The sequence below is a fragment of the Azolla caroliniana genome, unplaced genomic scaffold (assembly GCF_043228905.1).
Source record: "Azolla caroliniana isolate FFs.n. ecotype wild unplaced genomic scaffold, voAzoCaro1.0.p SCAF_2, whole genome shotgun sequence".
NCBI classification, from domain to species: domain Eukaryota; kingdom Viridiplantae; phylum Streptophyta; class Polypodiopsida; order Salviniales; family Salviniaceae; genus Azolla; species Azolla caroliniana.
In genome coordinates, this window is record NW_028230437.1 from 25,663,251 (window position 1) to 25,683,169 (window position 19,919).

Consider the following 19,919-nt stretch of genomic DNA (forward strand, 5'->3'; position numbering starts at 1 on the left):
TATTGGCAATGACATTGGCCTAGCATGATGTAAGTTGGGAATGGTTTGATGTTGATTAGAGAATAATCGTCCACTACATCTAAAGATTATGCCATCATGACACAATTTGGGAATCTTGAACATCAAAGTGATGGATATTTGTCTCTAGCCCACATCCAAATTTGTGATTGTAGCCATAGAATGACTTACCTCTTTGTCTCAAGAAAGATATTTCTCTTTCTTACAAGATAGGAGCATCTTGCTTTCTCAAACGGTAGGGGTAAACCTTATTTTTGCGTATGTATTAACCTAGTGGATAACATTTTCATCATGCTCACACATACATCAGCATCTAGATACCATTGACATTACTCCAACATCTAACTAGGTTTCCAATCATTATCATGTAAATCAATAGCAAATTGGTCCATATGATTTGATTATTGTGGAAGCAACTCACATGTAAACAATGCAAAATCAAACACATTTTTATATCACAAACAACCAGAATATGATGCATTGGCATTTGAATGGGAGCACCCTACTCACACATAAACATACCTTGGGACTTATAATGACCCTCACTTGAAGGCCATTTAGTTGTATCACTTTATGCTATCTTTTTCAAATTACATTTTTCAACTCTAATCAATCTGTTTCTTCCATCTCTAGAACTTGGGAGTATAAGCATAATGCATTATACAGCTTCAATTGTAGGCATTTGGTTTATGTGTAGACATTTTGTTAATTACTTTCTTGCATCATACGATACAGGCTATGCTGTCATGTCCCACCTCCATGATGCTCACATCCTTTTCACTGCCTGTGAGCAGAATTCTCCATCCACTATGCATTTGTAAGGTTGATAAACATAGATCCACATGGATGCCCTACAATTTCAAGCAGACCCCATTCACATAGGAGGTGTGGTGCTAATTTGTCATCTTATCACACATTCCATAACCATCATTACAATACTTGTTCCCATCCTAGATCTCAAGGATCACAAAACTTCAAACAAATAAAAGAAAACACGATTCAATGCCAAAACATATTTGTCCAAGTTTATAAACTAAGGGCACATTAGAATCTAATATGCATTGCAATAGAAACTGTACTGTTCAAGAATGATGAAACGAAAGAAACACTACAATAATTGAAGGAAACCATAAGATAGATCAGTCGATTAAATGTCAAATAAATGTCAATTACAAATTTGAACAAACACCAACTTCAGCATTGAGTTGGGAAGAAAAAAGGTTAATCATTAATTAATTACAGAGTTATGCAATTTCCTTCAGTGATTGACTATTTCTTTCGTCTTTCTTTCAAGTTTATAAACTAAGGGCACATTAGAATCTAACATGCATTGCAATAGAAACTGTACTGTTCAAGAATGATAAAACGAAAGAAACACTACAATAATTGAAGAAACCATAAGATAGATCAGTCGATTAAATGTCAAATAAATGTCAATTACAAATTTGAACAAACACCAACTTCAGCATTGAGTTGGGAAGAAAAAAGTTAATCATTAATTAATCACAGAGTTATGCAATTTCCTTCAGTGATTGACTATTTCATTCGTCTTTCTTTCACCTCGAGTGGAGCACTATTATCACAAAAACTAAAGCATTGATAAACAAGGTAAGCAGCATGGTAACCAATCGCTGGAATGATATGATGAAAGTGGATTGAAGCACTTGCCTCAAAAGGAAAAAGCACATAATGGTAGACACAGTTCCACTATCGTCCCCAACAAAGCATTCAATGTCTAAGAACATTTCTGCCACTATAGATTCTCACTGATTAAATTTGTGACTGATATGAAGCCTGTTGACACTTTGCTTGACTAATTAATCGGCACAGGAGATCAGATCTATCGTGAGTGAAAATTACTCATTGCAGTTTTTCTTATATTTACAACATTGCGGGGCATGAGTCCATCCATTTAAATCCTCTCTTCAAATATACCTCATCCAGAAGACTCAGATTCCTAAAAGAATGGCTGATATCATCTCTACATGAGAAGACAATTTGAAATAAAAAATGAAATCGGAAGATTCTACAACATTAACTTTGTTTCTTTTTCTTTTTAAAAAAGAATTTCCTTCGTGCATTGTTCTCCTTTCTCTGTTCTCTTTCTTCAAGGAAATATTCTTCCTTATTTTTCCAAACTTTTTTTCTTTTCTTTTTAACAGTATTCTCCTTGGGGCTATGGATTTCTTTGTTTTTTCTTTTGTTCTTTTTCATAAATTTCTTCTTTACTTTCTCTTGTTCAAGGTTTGTCCCACGAGGGAAAACTCTTTCTTCTGTAAATGAAGATTGATCCAGCTGATTATCGTGCCAATGACTGGATATATCATTAGATAAATGTGACCAATAAGATTGTTTTCTTCCTTCTGGTACCAGACCAATCATATTTTTCCTTCCTGCAAGTTTCTCATCCACTCTAACAATGCGTGACAGCAAACCAGCTCCCAATTTTTTGTCATTGAAATTGAGGTCTGTTAGAGCCCTGTGGGCGAGCATGAAAGCAAACCGCACCTGTTGAGTACAAAATTAAGAGAATAAACTTATGTGTTATTCTTCATTAGAAATTAGAATAAACTCTCAAGAGACTGAAGCAACATTTCATAGTGAGCTATCACAGTTGCTGAAATACACTTCTGTGAAAGTCATAGATTTAGGATTTTTGCATGAATACAGATTTTTGCTCATTTTCATAAATTAAAATGATCTTGAAAACTAATATCTCTCATAAATCTAGTTCTATCAAAAGCTAGACATTTGGTTGGGTTACTCCATGTATCAACGCCTAATTGAGATGCATGAGTCAAATTCTGACCCGTTATTGTAGAAAATGGGGATCCCACAGTGGAACTGATGAAGGGGCATTGACATGGTCCCAGCAAGGTCTGCCTCCTGCTCATGGTCCCAGTAAGGTTGGTCAAGCCGAGAAAGATGCTCTGGAAGGAAGCAGCTATCCAAATCCACACTGGTGCATGGAGGCATTAAAAATGAGTCACATAGGGGAAGTATACGGGGACGTGCTGCACAGGCAACCACACCCTGCCACAGGGAGAAATCTAGATAGACCATGTGATGTGTATGTGATCTGGGAAGTGCAGTTGGCCAAAGACATTTCCGGCCCAGAAAAGGTTAGAGGTAGCTTGTTGGGTGAGCGGCTGAATACCCTAAAAACGAGCATACGTATTACAGGGCGGTGTGGCTGCCCGAAGATGCTTCAGTGATACGTGTGTAAGATACCAAAGGCCCCAGAAAAGCTGAGTGAAAGTAGCTCTGAGAAAGTCAATCACATGGAGAAATCCCAATGGACCATGTGATATGTATTTGCGATCCAGGTCCACATGGCAACCATATAACAAACATTAAGGCCCAGAATATTGGGAGCAAGCCATTGATTCTGAGAGAGAAGGATAAATAGTGGCTGGATGAATGCGATATATTCTGAGAAAAGAGATCACGGGCAGAAATTACAGAAAGAACCAATTGAGGATTTTAACTGCAAAATTGAGAACCAACCTATACATGATAAATAACAGCAAGCACAGATATCAAAATAACCAAAAAAGAGGATGGAATCACCCTGAAGCATTAGAGAGTGATTGCCTTCGCAAATAGAACCTATAAACTTATAAAGCGCAAAAAACACATCTCTGACTGGTGTTAAAAGAATGAGGTGCTGAGGCAAACCAATTGTAACTTGTTGCAACCATCACAATAATAGTTTGTCCAAGGAAAAAGAAGTCACACTGTCTATGAGGCATTCTCTCAGGGAGAGACATATCTATGCGCTAGAAGAGGAAACAAAGAACCTACCAAACCAAATGTGAGAGAGGTGAAAAAAGGGCTCATGATTGGACTTGGTCTGGATTTCATCAGTTGTGTTCGCAAAGAGGGCAACTTTTGAACCATAGGCATTGAACCACAACCACACTAGCTCAGTGTCCTGTTCTTACTTGTACCCTTTCAGAAATTCCACAGCCTGCTCCAACTAGATGTGGAACAACTTGATTCCTAAATATGAAAAATGTCCTTTAAAAAGAAATAAAAAGAGCACTATATAACTCTGGTCATGAGAGCCCATGAGTCTCTCAATGCATGTGTATCTCTAATAAAAAATCACTAATCCTCTTTGATGATGCTCTGCCTAGGGGAGTTGTAATGTCTCATTCATATATATCATGTTATGCCAATAAGTAGCGTAGTGTACCTATGCCTCCGACATTATAATGTATCCTCTCTTCTGGGATACCAACCAATCTCCCCCTCTAGCCAAGATACCTTGAAAACTGTACACTTACCATAGACATGCGTCGACACCCACTAATCATAAAATACTACGATACCAAAATTTGAAGATCCACAAATGAGAACGTATTATAAAAGTTCAGGACCATACCTTCTGAAAATTGAATGAGCTTTTAGCAATATCACTTGATGGTGCCTGCCACGGGAGTACATGCTATTAAAAGTGTCACTCCAAAGAAAATTTTCTCACAATGTAGTATATTTCTTACTTGAGGATCCTCAACAGTCAGCATCAAGGGTTTCCTTGAATCAAAAAATCTGCAAGTGAAGAAATGTTCTTTAACTAACACTATCCAACAAATTGCATAACCCCTGATACTTTGCAGTGAAATCCATGGCAGAATTTCATGAAACTCAAGCGCTAAATTGTACTCTAATAGCCATAATTAGGGTAACTTAAAAACATTACCCTCGTTCTTTTTTCTTGAAAAAATGGCCTCCATCTCTACATGATATGCCAACATCTTTTATATTAAGTGATCGCCCATAAAACTCGAAAAACTCCACCTGCATCAGTGCTTTACCAAAACATTTAACTAGTGGCAACAAATCCATCTCAAAATGATGGAACCAAGAAAGTAATGAAAAAGAATCATGTGAGGAATCTTGAACTCTGAAACTACTTTTAATGCACTCGGGTCTTTGATGTTTCAACGAGAGGGTTTTAGTAATATTGGAACTTCTAGACCGTATTTTATACCATCAAAATTTTCAATTGGAAAATCTCAAACACAGAAAACAAAAAAGTTTCAATGCACATTTAATAAAAAATAGAGCATCAAACTTGCGTTGATTATGAATAACTTCAATCAGAAAACGTGTCACAGTACATGGACATATATACAGATTGAAAGAGTCATCTCTTGGGTGAATCTTTTTAAAAATGTGGGTTTAAACTTGACATGGATAATTAGCAGGTATGTTTCTTGAATACACAGTGCATATCCAAGTAGACATCCAGACTGCTATATGATTGGCAGCTACATGACTTACAAGCAGTCAATCAAAGAAATCTTGCCTATTTTCAAGTCTCAGTCTCATATGAAGCTTCAATTTCAGAGTTTATTATGTCCATTTCTAAAATAGTACAACTCCAAGGCCAAAATAAGTAGTATTTTGACCTCCAATTGACATTTCTATGATGCATCTTGTGTTCAAAGTTTTTCCAATAAAGAAAACATACCAGCAGTACTCCAAGGTTCTGCTCAAGCCTAATCTGTTCTTGTGCATGAACATGGGACAATTTTCTTGCATGTGCCTGAATATAATCAAGCAAGTGAATCAAAAGTGTCTACTCTTAACAAAAGTGTAATTAAAATGTGTTAATGCTTCACCTGAAGGTAACCTAGAAGCATCACAAGTAAAGCATAGGAACCAATTCCTCCACTATATACCTATGAACGCAACAATATGGATTTTGTCATAATAAGTAAAGGTATGAAACATAAAAGCCCCTTATTGGAGCATACACAAAAGTTCCACTAAATATTTAGTATATATATGAAATAAGAGAGTCAAAACGGTATAAAATGTCTTCTAACTCAACAAACTGTTGACATCCAGAAAAGAGACCCTAAAACCTAAACCGCTCTTTAATGGAATTAATGTTCAGAACAGAGAAGATTAGTATTTTACCCAAAAAAATAAAAATTATTAATAAATCAGCTTTTCCATCACTAGATATTAAACCTCACAACTAAAGTATGTCATAGAGCACTAGCATGACAGAAAGTGGCAATTCATTTTTATCGTTGACGATTTCAAATACACCATTCACATATCATATAGATGCATATGCAAGGGTATGCAGATAAAAACGAGGGGCAAGAAGACAGAATCAAAAAACAGACAGATAGTATTACTATGTGCTTATATATAAAAATGTGGCTAGTGGAAATTATCTCATGTAGAATACATAACCTAGCAAGATGAAAATGCATTTCTCATACTCCCATCGATCCTTACAACTCATAAATGTGTAAACATCATGTTACGATGACAAAACAGCTTCAGCCCATAAACTGCAAGAGATTCCCTCTATGAAACTACGTCAAACATAACTTACAAGTGATAAATGTGAAGGTGAGTATTTATAGCAATAAGCCATCAGAAAAAACTTGGAAGTAAAATTTGAAAATGCTTACTTCATTCAAATCCCGTTGTTGAAGAAATATCTTCACTACCATACATAGTGGTTTTAGAGGAGGAACAGCTTTTAATGCTTCCTAAAGAGAAAAAACACATAGAAGACAAGATTAGATCAATATTGCATATACAAGGGTACATAATAACGAAAACACCTCCTCCTTGGTGACACCATTAACAAAGTGATGCCAGTCTTCGAGCTACTCAGTTTGTCCTTAGTTACAAAGTACAAATTCACCGTCAAAGGACATAGGCTAAATGGGAAATTTCCATAGCCATCCATCCTCAATATTTGATACTTATATCTATCATCTTTGTCAAACAAGTCTGCCTACGCAGATAAAAGTGGAAAATATTGTACCTGGATAAACCTTGCAGCATCGGGGCCATTCAGCATGTCAAAACTACCAAATTAAAAGACAAACAATAAGAAAGCAATTGCATGAGCCCTAATTGTAGCAAATAGACATTCCTATATTCCTATTTACATGCCTTCTAGAGGCTGAGATCAGCATACGAGACAAATAACGATTACAAATATGGGTAGCTTCAGGTTATTCTTACCAGAAGGGAAAGCTTTAGTTTATCCTTACTAGAAGGGAAAGCTCCACGTTATCTACAGATCAAAGATAATGATCTCAATGTATGACATGGCTCTATGATTGGTTACCTACTTGAGGCTGAATCAGCATATGAGACAAATAATGATTACAGATATGGGTAGCTTCAGGTTATCCTTGCTGAAAATTGAAAGCTCTACGTTACCTACAGATTGACGATAATGATCTCAATGTATGAAGTGGTTTTATGATTCGTTACTTACTTGAGGTTGAATCAGCATATGAGACAAATAATGATTACAAATATGAGTAGCTTCAGGTTATCCTTACTGAAAAATGAAAGCTCTAGGTTACCTACAGACTGATGATAATGATCTCAATGTATGAGGTCACTTTATAATTGGTAATGATTTTAGAGATAAATTACACCTATGAAGTGTATAACGACTACAGTTTCAAATAAAAGAGTATTATACTTTACAAAACCATTGGAAAGAAGAATACTATGCATAAATCAATAATCTTATACAAAGTACAGATGATGATAATAAACATATATTTACCATTAGTGCATCATACCTTACATCAAATGATACCAAACTTCCACTCTCTACAAACTTCACAATTGGGACACGAGCTTTCCCAATCACCTAACACCAAAAAAAACACAAGTGGGGATTTCAAATAACAACTTGAAAATGTACAGGATTGTTTTAAACCATGTCTACCTGTATGCTTTTTGCAACTCCTTCCTTTGTCAAAGCTTTTGAAATTGCTTTTAATCCTGATTGTGTGTCACAACAACCAGAATCAAGTATAACAATCTACAATTGAAGAACACATAAGGAATATGACATTCACACCAAAGTCCGGTACTATATAAAACTATTGAAGCTTTCCAAAAGTTAAATTACCAAAGCCCTTTACAGGAAAGCTTACATCAATATCACTCGTGGGCAGATATAAGCCTGTAGCGAATGATCCAAATACAACCACCTACAAATTGAAACAAAATATAAACATGAACAAAGTGTGTCAATCGTTGCTATGAAGGCTAATTGTACATTTCTTGCAGAGAGTGAAGCTATAACGGATAAACTTTAAACCACCTGACACTGCTTCCAAATTGACTTGATCACATTAGATACCCGTTGAACCGCCATCGCCCGTGATTGTTGCTCCATTTGAGTCGGCGATATCAAGTCACAAAAATCTAGAATCTCTGTATATATACAAGAGAAACTTCTACTTTACCATTTAATTTGATATGTTTTGAGTTGTGATTATAGTTATTTGACTTTGTTTGATATAATATTTTGTTTGGATATACTAAAACATAGTACAATATGCATGGGATTTAAAGTTGATAACATCTTCCAGCATCTAAATTCATAAGGAATGCTGTAGACATGGCAAAAAGTTTAATACTTCTCCATGGAGTGATGGTGAAAGAATCAAAGTTATTGTACATTGTAGTTTCTAGAACCTTCCATACAAAATAGTGTTCTGCTGTGAATACAATCATGAGAATAGCAAAATGAGTAGAGAAACTGCCAAACAGGAAACAAGGTGCACCAATGTAGAATAGGACTTGACTGTAAGGAACAGGACTGGAGAATGGAGATGAATTTCCTATTGCAATTTAAATCCAAGCCCTATATGACTATGGCCTGGGAAATTATATCTATATAAAGAATCCACCTCTGGAACTTCCAGAAGACCGTAGAGCATCAATCAACACAAATTTAGCTAGAATTTCAAAGCCGTACATGATGTTGACTATAAATGTCTAAGAACTCTCCATTTGTACATTTATGAACAGTAGCTATCTTAAGAGCATCTAGGACATACTAGGGTTACTTAGTCCGAACTTGCTCAAGTAACCTGGAATCACATCCTACTTAAACAATATACTTTTGCCCCTAAAACATATTATTTTGCTCCTCCCTCTCCCTCTCTGTTTTCTCTGCATCTCAGTCATTTTATCCCATCACTCCTACTCCAAGCCCCACATTACACACAAGTACCAAAACAAGCATCTTGGCTGCCTCCTTTCATGTGTCACTCTTTTGGATTCTTAACGTGGTGATCATTTAGATATTTCTTTATTCATAACCAAGGAAAAAAATACAATAAGTTATAATTCAAATCCTAAAACACAACCGACTGCAACCTATTTCAGCAACAAAATGAAGTTGGTTCTACAGCATTCTTCTGAGCATACTGCATAATCAGCAAATTATGCCAAAATTGCATATTTCAGAACCCAAGAAAATGACTCCAAATTTGGTCCCAGATCTGAACTTTTTAGTTCTACATGCTGAGGGATTTGTTCGAATGATGCAAGTCTAATTCACTGTCCACCTCTTCTGAAATATCATGAGCCACTCACTATCCCCTTCACTTATTAATTTTTGAGTGATTTAATGTAGGGCCTATCCCCTAAATTTAGAGTGACTTTTGGAATCCAATGTTTTAACTGGACTAGACCACATGTCAATCTGAGGGCTTCCCAACTTTCGTTCATCCAGTCTAGGAACCATTGGTTCTTGGCCGTTTCAAAATGTCATTCAATGTCATTTTGCCCGATACAAAGAATTGCAAGGGAGCAATTAAAAATGATGAGGAAACAATAAAGCGGTTTGTTTCATGTCCATTAAGAAATGATCGAATATTACTTACAATTTTAGAATTATAATAAAAAATATTTTAAGATTTGCATTAAAATAATTTGTATTCAACTTTGAAGGTGCTTTTCAAAAGAAACTAGTCAATATTATATAGGAATTTACAAATTACAATAATATGAGGTCCTATGACAAAAGTATAGGTTGTGTTTATCTTCACTGAGATTCAAACCGCAAATAATCAGTGGACAGTGAGTGTAGAGAAGATATGATGATAATGATGATATATTGACATCCATGGTGGGTCAGCATGAACCATGGGGCTAATAATCACTATAAAAAGTACTTGATCCAATTGTGCAAGTGGAGGATTCTGGAAGGGTAGAGCAATAAGTGTAACTAAAGGCTGAGATTCACAATCCAGATAAGGAGAGATGAGGTCGTGGAAAATAATGTCAAAGAGACAGTGATGGATGGATAGCCCAATCAGTTCAAAGCCAACATTACCCATAGGACCAACAACCGTTACAAAGCACTTTACATAATCTAAGTATTTTATCCATGGAATACGTCAAAAATTTCTTATATTTGTATTGCATCTAAAATTGTTTTACTAGCTTCAGGTAAAGAAGGAATTATGCCAAAAACATTTCTCAATGAAGAGACCATTTCATCTCAGAATAAATTTTTTAGGGCAAATTATTATTATTATTATTTTCTTTTAAGGAAACGTAAAATACATTAAATGTGTGGAACATTTTGAAATGGTGATTCTAAATTGTAGAATATTCAGAGTTCTAAAACATTTTTATGCATAAAATACGTGCTTTTTAAAAACCATATCTTGGGAGAACTCTTCAATGTTGTCCCTAATGTCCACATATGCAGAGCATTCCAATTTGAAATATTCTTACATTTATGGTACGCTCATACAAACATAGGTCATATGTTCTCTTTTTCTACTAAATAATCATTCAGTCAATAACTATTTTCAATGCATGTAACTGTGTGCATAGGTATCCAGATGTGATTTTGCACATCAGCCATCAGCCTCCTTAGTTTCTACAATATTGTGATGAATTTCCACCCTGTATGAATTTAATACTATTGCTCTAATCTCCTATCTGTGGGTTGGACTCAAGTGGCACGCTTCCTTAAATTCATAGCATTGAGCTGTGCAAATCTCCACTCTCCAAGTTAGATGCTTGTTCCAAGTGTGTTGAATAGGTATTTGAGACTCTGAACCATTTCAATAGCCAGAGAAAGGTGTGTTTGTGTGTGTAATATGCATGTAGCAAATTTAAGTTGTGAGAGAGAGTGTAGAGAAATGAAACTTAAGCAATAAGAAGAGCGTGAAAAAAATAAAGGGTTGTACTGAAAAAACAGTACAAAAAAATTTAAGCTATATGGAAAACTATTTCCCATTTCAAGTGAAACTTGTTAGTGTTCCACCATTTAGATCGCTACATTGACAACACAGGTTTCCTTCTCCTTGATTTTGTGCAGTGCACATCCATGACATATTCACACTTTTTTTAAGAGACAGAAACCCATACCTGGGAACTTCGTAACACTGGAGGCCTAGGGTACAATGACCATGTCCATGTTATGTAAATTGGCCATATCCATTATATATTATTACTTGTTTAAGAATAGGCAAATGATAGATTCACTGATTAAATATGGCACACTGCCAACCTGGGGGGGATCCATTACCTTGTGCTTGGGTTATGCAAAAGTTTCCTGTCCACGTTATGTCATTACCTTTTGGTTAAGAAGAGACAAATGATATCTTACCTTGATGGAGTTCCAGGAGAGGGCTCCTAATGGAAATTGGTCCCCGCAAACCAAGCTGACACCATGGAGGATTTTCGTGTAATTTTGAATCGTTTGAAGTAGGATGAACTGGAGAAGGAGGAATGAATCCATCGGTTCTTTCTTTGTTCTCTTCCTTGCTACCTTCATCATCTCCATCAATAGATAGAGAAATGTACTCCACTTCTGTTTCTTCTTCTTCTTCTTCACCTCCTCCTCCTTCTGCACCTTGAATGCGGTTATCATCTACAATTCTGCGAAGGACAAGAGCGTCTTCGACGCTATGTTCCTGGTCAGAGATGAAGCCTTGATGGAAGAGGGTGCTTGGGGAAGATGGGCCCAACGAAGCTTCCACGATGTCGTAAGAGATAGAGCTAGAGCTTCTTCTTTGGTCGAGCTCCATGGCCACGAAACGCGCAGAGAACTGTGCGTTTAAACCCTAGAAAAGCAAAATGTCCACAGTTTTACACCAGGAGAAGGTGTTCACGTTTTCAACAATTATAGAGATACCCCTGGGCTTGGCTCCCTTGTAATACTAGAATTTCCTGAAATACCCCTGACCTTTACTTGGATATTGCTCCATGGCACAAAATCTGGAGAGGGTATTCTCGTAATGTTTGAGCCTTGACAATATTCTTGTTAGTATCCAAAACCTTGCTGGTGTTTTCGAGTTTTACCCTTCAAAATACGTTGAGGTGATCGATTATGTTTTGATAAGAAACAAGTCAATGTGGCTCAACTCGTGCGGGGTGATAATGTTGTGTGTTCAACCTCTACTAGGGAACATGAACCAGGAGAAGCTTCAAATATATCATTTATGACATAGATCCCTTTGTCGAACAAATATATCATATATGATAAGGCAACACATAAGCCCATGGTTTGATGGAGGACTACTTAAGATTTCTGCTCCTATTCTCTAAACACTATGGGTTGAAGTGTGGTGTGGTCTTTTCCAATAGGGAGTGACGTCCTCCAACTCCTCTGGTAGCCCACCGAAAGCAAGGTGACCCCTTGGGACTCAATAGTCATGCTTGGAAACATAACACTTCAATATCCAAACCCCTTTTGGGAAAATGCAATTCATTGAAGCTTTGTGTCGGGCCAAGCGGGCTACATTGGCAAGTAAAACTACATCGCAACAATCCCAAAATCAAGATGCTTTTCGATCCACTCAGAACCACCACAAAGTATATTTGTGCATGCTTATTTTTACTCGTGATCAAGCTTGTGTGTGGATTTCAAGTTGTGTTTCAGTAGGTCTGAAATTCCATTTGGTTGATTTTTCTGCACACTTATGGTGCCTTTCACGGGAGTCAACCCATGATTCTTCTCCACATGGCCAAGTTGGTTAGGTGTCCACTATTCAAGGACATTTTATATGTGTCAATCCGCACGTTGTGAACATGTGTCTGGACGTCCCTTCGAGTCAATGAACCATGTGTCATTGAATATATTCATGCTCGTTATCATAGAGTCAATTGTATGGCTTGTTATTAACATTTTTCCATTAGCAACAATTTTTAAGTTGGCATAGATTGTGTGAGTTATTGCCCATTTGTGCCATTGTTTTTCTTCTCTCAACAATGTGCCTCCTCGCAGCCATGCTTCTCGCAATACCAACATTCCATTTTGTTTCAGTTGTTTATGTCAGCCTTACAAACTGCCTTTTAGTCTGGGAAGATTCAAACTCATTATTAGCCTAATAATATCATGATTTGACATTATTTATAATTCTTACATATGTCAAACATTGTAAGTTTTTACATGATCACAAACAAGTTGTACAACACTCGTGCACAATAACCAAGTGGCAAACATGTAAGATAATCAAGTGGTGAGCATACGTTAATGCCATGTTTTGAGCATGCATTGTTGCTTGGTGGCAAATATTTGTAAGCTAAACTATATTGAACATACAAAAGTGATTAGTTAGTCAAGCCATTCTACTTCTACTTCAATGTCATTCTAGTTCTTGTTTATAAAAAACAAACATTATTCCATATTCTCTCTCTTTTTTTAGTATTTTTTTTTTCAAAAAAAGATACCACATTAGTATTACAAAACGCCATAAGGCTATACATACAATATATACCACATATCCCCTATATTTTTCTAAATTCTAACCATCCACTTAAATAAATACTTTGATGTTGAGTAAAACCACTCCACCTTATCAAAAAATTGTCTATAAAATATACTTATGTCCCATATGGCATGAAACTCCAGACGCTTAAGTTTAGCTCGGTGTGTATTACCTTTTATACTATCCAACAAACCTCTGAGATTGTGCACAATCTCTATCCAAATTCCCGAATTTATTTGGGGAGGTCTTTCAGTCACATTTTGAAATACCTTCAAACATCGAGCCTTCCAAATATACCAAATTGTAATACTACTTACCAATTGCCATATTTGAGGCTTATCAGTTTGTATTTGTGGATTCAAAGGTATCAAGATTTTTTCCATCATACCATATCTCATCACAATAGCATCTACAACCTCCTACTATTCATATGCCATAGGTTTATCATGTACCACTGCCCATAATACTGTCATGAATACATAAGCATCATGGCTTCACTTGGGCTTGAACCCAAGACCTTGTAATACATAATCAAGAACCTAACCATTAAGATAGCATATGATCATATAAAATAATAAAATCTACTTCTTGACTGACTATTACAAATATTCTGGAACATTCTAGAATATCCTAGAACATCTTAGAATATTCTAGGTCTTGAACATCTTAGAATATTCTAGGTCTAGAACATTCTAGAATATCCTGCGTCTAGAACATTTTAGAACATTATAGAAATCACTGGGCTATAGGAACCTATAAATATAGACATATAATTATTCTCAAACCAATTCGTTCTGACAAATACTGCTCCCCATGTATACATAGTTGTAGGATATGTTGGAGTTAATAATTTAGTAATGTTTTTTGCTTTTGGTCAAACAATTTCAACAATCATCCCTCACTTGCTATTTTTTAGAACCCCACAAAGCTACTCTCAAAATGATGAAGTTGATCGATGAACAAGAATATATGTGCGTCTCACAACCAATTTTATGGTAATGGAAAGAGAAACCATAGTTGCTCAAAGACTTGCAACTCTCAAGCTCCATAAAGGTACCACAATATGAGGAGGCACCGCGATGTGTCCACGAACATAAACAAAATTGTTAACTTTGCGACAACAAACATTGGTAGTACAATAATCGACAAAAGAGTTAACCACGAGTCTCACAATGAAGTTCCATGGTACCTTATTACAATTTTGAGGTTTTTTACACGAAGTGCATCAAGTAATTCAAATGCGCCACGCTTGGTATATTGACAACATTGCCCAAGTTGGATTAGCTAGTATCTTGTATGCGCACGCCTTTTGGGTGGTTCAAACCATCAATCTCCTAAGTGGTGGTATTTTCTTCACTACATGTTTATACTCAGAAAATGCTACATCATGTGTGGCTTGTGTATAGTATTTGAGTTTATAGTATACAACCATCGAGCTTTAATTGTTATTTTTAACATAAAACACTGGTAATTGTCTATGTCTTGACATATCTGAAAATTATCATGACGAACAATGATTCAAAGATACAATGGATAATGGATAATGATAAAAAGTCAACATATAATTGGTGATCCTTTATAATCGGATGAAGCAGTGAGTTTGAGTCTTTGTTGATTCCTTTATACATGTTGGTTTCTTTGTAGCCATGCAAATTGGCTTGTAACACAGGAGTTGTATATTATCCTATGTACATTGTCTTAACTAATGGAAGATGTAATTGTTTTTGGAAAAAAAAGAAAAGAAAATAAAAAAGTTAACATATAATTGGTGATCCAAATAATGCATCAAAATTTGACTACAAGCTCATAATGAATATACCACATATTTCTTTATTGTTGTGTTCATATATATATATATTTCCAAAAAGATTACTATTTCCATTAGTTTTTTTTTTCCAAAAAATACTATTTTTTTTTTTCCAAAAACATCTACTTCCATTAGTTAAGAATGTACAAAGGAATCATTTACAACTCATATCTTACAAGACATCTTGCATGTCAAAGGAAAACAATGTGTAGATGAAACAACATAAAAAAAAAACAACTCCAAAACACCACATCATTATTCTATGTGTATAGCGTTACTCCAAAAAATACTATTTCCATTAGTTAAGTCAATGTACATAGTTTTACTAATGATTCCTCTGATTGAATGTGCATATTGTCATCGAGTTATGACAAAAGTGAGTAAATTGATATCAAGATCCAACTTTGTTGCTATGACATGTTGAACGTGTTCTAATATATTCAACACATTATATTAAAATACGTATTCTAGTACTCATAAAAATACTAGAATACTTGATAAATACTTAATATATGCATTCTACCCTTATTGTATGCTACAAATCTTACAACCATGCGTCAACTCTAAAATTTTCTCCATGCAGTGCGGAAGATGTGTCATTGTTGATGTTATAAAGGTAAGAGCAAATTATTTGTGAGGGTGATGTCAAGCTAATTACAATGTGTTTTTCTAGGAACACAACATCAAACCCCATGACTTTTACCTATTACATGAATGTGTTGAAGAATAAATAAGAAACCATTTTTACATTTACAAAATTAGAGCAGTGACAACATAATATGGTAAATATGCAAGCAACAATTTGTTGCAACATTTAAAGCTTCTCATGTAATAATAAAATCAATGCTTTAAGTACAGGCTTTAGCTTGTATATATAAAAAATAATGTAATACTAAGGTTTATCTGACTCACATTTGAATTTAACTCATCTCTCACTGATATCACCTTTAGCATGTGAACGCCCATGCATTGTGGAAATTTCCCATTATACATAATTGTTGAAGTTTGTCTTGTAAATGTTGAACAAATTTGTTGCAGCGACATATTCTTCAAGTGCAAGATTGGCAAATGTTCAAGTGTAGCCACACAAAATCTACAAGCTAATACAATATTTGATTGAACGTAAGGTGGTTACCCCAATACTTTGCTTCCTATTGGCATGGTCGATTTGAGCCAAAATTACATTTACTTGGCTTCAATGACACATTGTGCGCAATATCGCAATGCATCAATTTAGATAGCATAAATAAAATGGCATTGCTTACACAACACACACCAAAAATATGTTGATTTCTTTCTCGAAGTAATTTTTTGTTTATTGTGAATATATTCCCAAGAAGGCGCCCTGTTTTATTATAAATTTGTGAAGGAAACTTTACATCTCCAAGCATGTGATAATAATGCCATAAGTGTGACTTCAAATTAAACTCTTTTAAGGATGTATTTTATGGAAACATTAATGTTACGTGCAACACCTTGTTTGAATTTGCAATTGCTTTTCCTATCCATGATTCCATTAAGACTCGATCCTTAGACAATTTGATAAGGCTCGGTGCATAGTAGATGGCATTTGTTTCAATATCTATTAGATGTTCAAGCTTCTTTCAAAGTGAATGACGATCATTCTTAAATATATATGCATGATCGAGAAATGAAAATATTGGAATCATTCAAATGCTTTAAAATAGAACAATGTGGATAGGGTCACTTCCATTACTCTACCTTGGACGATGACGGTCCAAATCAAAGTTTGGCTCTACGTCTAGAATTGGTAGGAGATGTATGACAATCTATTTTCTTTACCAATCTTTAAGGAGTATCATGAACTAATTTTCCTCTTTGCTCCCTATTGAGATGTTGAGTTTGTACTACATTTCATAATGGGCTAATTAAGGCTTACAATGAAAACGAACATTCTTACTAGTACTATAACTCTAGAACAATTATTTGAGCCAATCACCACACAATAGACAACAACTTTATCCCTTTTTAATAAAACTCACACAATTGATAGTAGATACTCGTAAATAGTGTATGCTAGAATGACATGAACCTTAAGACATCGTTTTTTATATTCATCAAATATATCAATCACCCATTCACCTTTATATAGATATTTCATGTGCTCAATGATTATAGGAGCCAACATGATTGCACCCAAGAAAAAGCGGATAAGTGTTCCCAAAAGATTTTATTTTGTGATTGGTCATGTCGCATACTAGTGGAATTGTGAGAAAATACAATAAGTTAGAAGGAAGTTAAAGGTTAATTTATATGTATGTTACGATGTGTTCCTTCTATAAATATTTCAAACTTGTTTCACACCATGCCAACCCATTCGATGCTTAATGCACCTTGGCTCGAACTTGTCATTGGACCAATGTGGTTATAACTCATTAGACAAGTTTTTTAAACACACAATTGTTCATTGCGATAGAATGTTTGTGTGTAGGATGACAATAAGGGTCAAGATTGTGGAAAGACTAAAGGTAACTAAGAACGAAATATCTATTTTTCCAAGGGAACATCAAATCTGAGAAATAAGTCATTGGATGAAACTTATGACAAAAACTAAGATAGTTTATTTGCGCTCATTTGTGAGGGTGATCCAACCAAGTACAAATAAAAAGGACAAAGTTGCACAAAGAAGGTCTAACATCTAGTGACATCGAGCAATTTGAGAGAATATGATGAGCAATATGACAAGTGAGTGACAATGCATGGAAGTAAATGTGGTGCAACATTTGGTAGATCATTGAATGCAAATGACTTACCATGGACAAAGAAACATATGTTCATTGTCAATGCACTAGAGTGAGGTATGACAGGTGCCATGAATGAGGTGAAGCAAGTGCGAGAAAAAAGTTAACAATACTAACGGACTAGAGAATATTTCTCTCCATATGTGTGTATGATGTATTGTTTCAAGCAACATTGAGAAATATTGAAGAAACCATGCTCAACGATGATGAATCGAGTAGAACAAGAGAAGTGTTTTGATCAAAATTGTCTCTAGTTGGCACCATCACTTTTTTTCTTTTTTTTTTTCCAAAAACATCTACTTCCATTAGTTAAGAATGTACAAAGGAATCATTTACAACTCATATCTTACAAGACATCTTGCATGTCAAAGGAAAACAATGTGTAGATGAAACAACATAAAAAACAACTCCAAAACACCACATCATTCTATGTGTATAGCATTACTCGAACACATATTCTCCACGTGAGCCTCATACAAAACAGAATTCAGCATAGATGTCCTCCATTCGCTCCTCATGGATGACTCCATAAATATTAATCAACAACTTCATAAACTTTCTAGTGAATAACCCACCTTACTACATTTGCCAACGCTTCTTATTGCCTCCAATCTTCTCTATCAACATGTACTTTAACCCACCCACCACCCTCTTATTTTTTTCAAGAGCCCTTCTTTCCACTAGAAATTTTGGACGCTTTCTCTTAAATATTTATTTGCTTTTTATCTACTATATTTATACTTTTCCAAACTTCCTCTTATCCACTTCGTGTGTGTTGAGTTCAATTTACAAGAAGATATCCAATGTCGTTTGGATACAACTTTTGTTTTTGTTTTTTAGCTTTATTCTAGTCGAAGGCTGAAGCAGTTTTCACATTTCCTAGTTATTTGTTTATTATATTTTTTTAAAGAAAGATACACCTTAGTATATTACTTGAGAAATGTACATATAGAAAACAGAAGGAGACATTTCATCTCACCTCTATTGTAATACAAAAGCTAATACCAACATCTGATCGAACAAATGATATCATATAAGGAACAAATAGAGCACAATCTACAAACTATGCAATAAAAAAGAAGGTATGGCATAATTCCACTTCATACCAGAAGTCGTATCTGAAAATAAGTGAAGCCCTCGCCACCGTTTCTTAAAGTCTACTTGACGTTGCCTTTGAGCATCAGTTGAACCTTGTGAATCATCATATTGTCCACGTATGGTATGGACAAATAACAACCAGAATTCAATAAGCATAATACTGAGATGTATGTGAGCATTATTAAAAACAGCCTCGCATCTCATTTTCCATATTGTCCAAAGAGCTAATGACGTAATAGTACGCCAACTAACCAAAATTTCAGTTCTAAACCATGGAATAAAAGATGGAAATGAAGTGAGATAAATGTACCCATTGGAAAAGTGAAAAATATGAGAAGCATGCATACTTTCATACTTCATAACATCTCCATGAAGGACACCCATAATACTGCACCCCACGAGAAGATAGAACGAGTATAATGGTGTCTTAGTAATAAAAACAACTTACTCCAGAATTGCTTGATTTTGGGACATAACCAAAACAAATGCAAAATAGATTCTGTCGATGCACCATAATGCATTACACAAGCATATTGTTGATTTTGCCTCAACCAATCACCAACAGGAAAAGCATAATGCATCAACAACCAACGAAAACAAATCACTTTTTTCGGCAATTGCATACTCCATAACCATTTCCAAATTTTTGTAAGTTGCAATGCATTCACATGATTTGCAGTCCAATGCTTCATGGCAGCAGGGCAT

At 35.3% G+C, this 19,919-nt stretch overlaps 1 protein-coding gene across 2 annotated transcripts; it reads right to left on the reverse strand.

The window, feature by feature from the left end:
* Positions 1-1,594: 1,594 nt before the first annotated feature.
* On the reverse strand, positions 1,595-11,917 carry LOC147867835 (uncharacterized). Of its 2 annotated transcripts, XM_087315651.1 has the most exons (13): positions 11,444-11,917; positions 8,129-8,241; positions 7,959-8,015; positions 7,748-7,843; positions 7,599-7,669; positions 6,821-6,863; positions 6,459-6,539; positions 5,649-5,708; positions 5,498-5,572; positions 4,724-4,821; positions 4,524-4,572; positions 4,406-4,450; positions 1,595-2,526 (listed from the first exon to the last, which is right to left on the reverse strand). In XM_087315651.1, exons 1-13 carry the CDS (start codon positions 11,862-11,864, stop codon positions 2,053-2,055), a joined length of 1,683 nt encoding a protein of 560 aa, XP_087171777.1. In that variant the 5' UTR covers positions 11,865-11,917; the 3' UTR covers positions 1,595-2,052. The 2 variants fall into 2 exon arrangements, with proteins under 2 accessions (XP_087171777.1, XP_087171778.1); XM_087315652.1 differs by lacking the exons at positions 5,498-5,572; positions 5,649-5,708.
* Positions 11,918-19,919: the final 8,002 nt, after the last annotated feature.

Bases quoted from the DNA above. Each gene is read 5' to 3' on its own strand.
- LOC147867835 (XM_087315651.1), bottom strand. From the start codon at position 11,864: ATGGAGCTCGACCAAAGAAGAAGCTCTAGCTCTATCTCTTACGACATC. The intron at 8,016-8,128 runs GTGGTTTAAAGT...TTCAATTTGTAG, and splicing joins CAATTTGGAAGCAGTGTCAG to GTGGTTGTATTTGGATCATT. The intron at 4,822-5,497 runs GTATGTTTTCTT...GCACTGATGCAG, and splicing joins AGAACCTTGGAGTACTGCTG to GTGGAGTTTTTCGAGTTTTA.